Source organism: Panthera uncia, chromosome A2 (genome assembly GCF_023721935.1).
Source record: "Panthera uncia isolate 11264 chromosome A2, Puncia_PCG_1.0, whole genome shotgun sequence".
NCBI classification, from domain to species: domain Eukaryota; kingdom Metazoa; phylum Chordata; class Mammalia; order Carnivora; family Felidae; genus Panthera; species Panthera uncia.
This window is the reverse complement of record NC_064816.1, coordinates 2,847,475-2,848,815: the sequence shown is the minus strand read 5'-3', so window position 1 is coordinate 2,848,815 and position 1,341 is coordinate 2,847,475. Positions and strand designations below refer to the sequence as shown.

Below are 1,341 nucleotides of genomic sequence, written 5' to 3'. Positions count from 1 at the left end.
CCCCCCCCCCCCCCCCCCCCCCCCCCGCAGGACCGCCACGCCGACCTGCGTATCCATGGCTATGTGGATGAGGTCATGACCAGGCTCATGGAGCACCTGGGCCTGGAGATCCCCGCCTGGGACGGCCCTCGAGTGCTGGAGAGGGCGCTGCCCCCCCTGCCTCGCCCGCCTGCCCCCAAGCTGGAGCCCAAGGAGGAGGCCCCCACCCAGCTCAATGGCCCAGCACCCGCCAGCCCCAAGCCGGAGCCCTCCGCCGAGCCCTGTACCCAGCACAACGGCTCTGGGCCTACCAGCCCCAAGAGGGAGCCGCTGGACAGTCCTGCACCCCACAGGCCCCCCAAGAGGGTGAAGGCCGAAGCGGTTCCCAGCTGACCAGGGGGCCCGGGGAGGGTGGGGCTTTTTGTAGAGACCATGGAGTCATCTTTTCTTACTGTTCTCACTTTGTTACTTGTACCCGCCCTTGCGGGTGGGGGGCAACCTCAGGGTGCTGAGAGCTGGGCTCCAGGCCCCAGGGCAGGCCCACCCCCCACTGCCTGTCTCTTTATCTTGAGGGGCCTGTGGTGTGGGCCTGGGGAGGAGCATTTTCACCCTGGACGCTGACCTTGGAGCTGACCCCAGGCACCTGCTCCTCCCTGTGCCCCAGCCTCTGACTCAGGATGCTCTGGGGAGGTGTGGCCAGGCCCTCCCTAGTTCCCAGCCTAAGCAAGAGTTAACTCCCTCTGCCCCGGGGCCCTCACACTCCCCATCCCCTGCCTCCCCCAAATCGCCTTCATGATCCCTCCGGGAAGGTAAGGGGGGGCAGAGCCACCTTTTTGGAGCCAGACTTCTTGGGGGCACAGACAATAGAGGCTTGCACTGCCTTTGGGGCTAGAGGGAGAAAGAGGCGTGTCCACCTGGTTCCTCCAGACTTCCAGAAAAGTCTTCAATGCAATAAAAGCAGAAATTCTTGCATCTGAGTCTGTGTTTAACATCCACGACTTTGTGCCGGGTCCTAGTCCTGGGGAGAGCGGGGCAGGGGGTGCAGAATGCACGGTCCCCTTGCCCCCTGTGGAGTCTGCCTGGGCCTCCCTGCAATCCAGGCCTGGGGGGGCCGTGGAGGAGGAGGGCAATACCGCAGCGGGAGCTCCTGGCGCCCTCTGTGATTATACACTCCTGTGCATGGTTTCTGGATATTTTCCCCCCACTGCTAGGCTGTGAGCCCCTTGATGAGAGCTGCCAGTGGCCTTGGGCCTCGTTCCCAGCCCGCCCCCCACCTCCCTGCACCTGCGCAAAGCGGGTGGGGCGGGGCGCATTAGGAGAGCGCGGGCACAGCCGGGCTCCGGTGAGATCCCTTCACTTCCG

General features: G+C 64.9%; 1 protein-coding gene across 1 annotated transcript in view; it reads left to right on the top strand.

Annotated features, from left to right (window-relative positions):
* Positions 1–1,001, top strand: part of SIRT6 (sirtuin 6) — an 8,400-nt gene extending 7,399 nt beyond the window's left edge. The window contains exon 8 of the mRNA XM_049639631.1: positions 31–1,001. Within this exon, the coding sequence (XP_049495588.1) occupies positions 31–372 (342 nt within the window). The 3' untranslated portion in view covers positions 373–1,001. The remainder of the gene's footprint in view (positions 1–30) is intronic.
* The last annotated feature ends 340 nt before the right edge of the window (positions 1,002–1,341 follow it).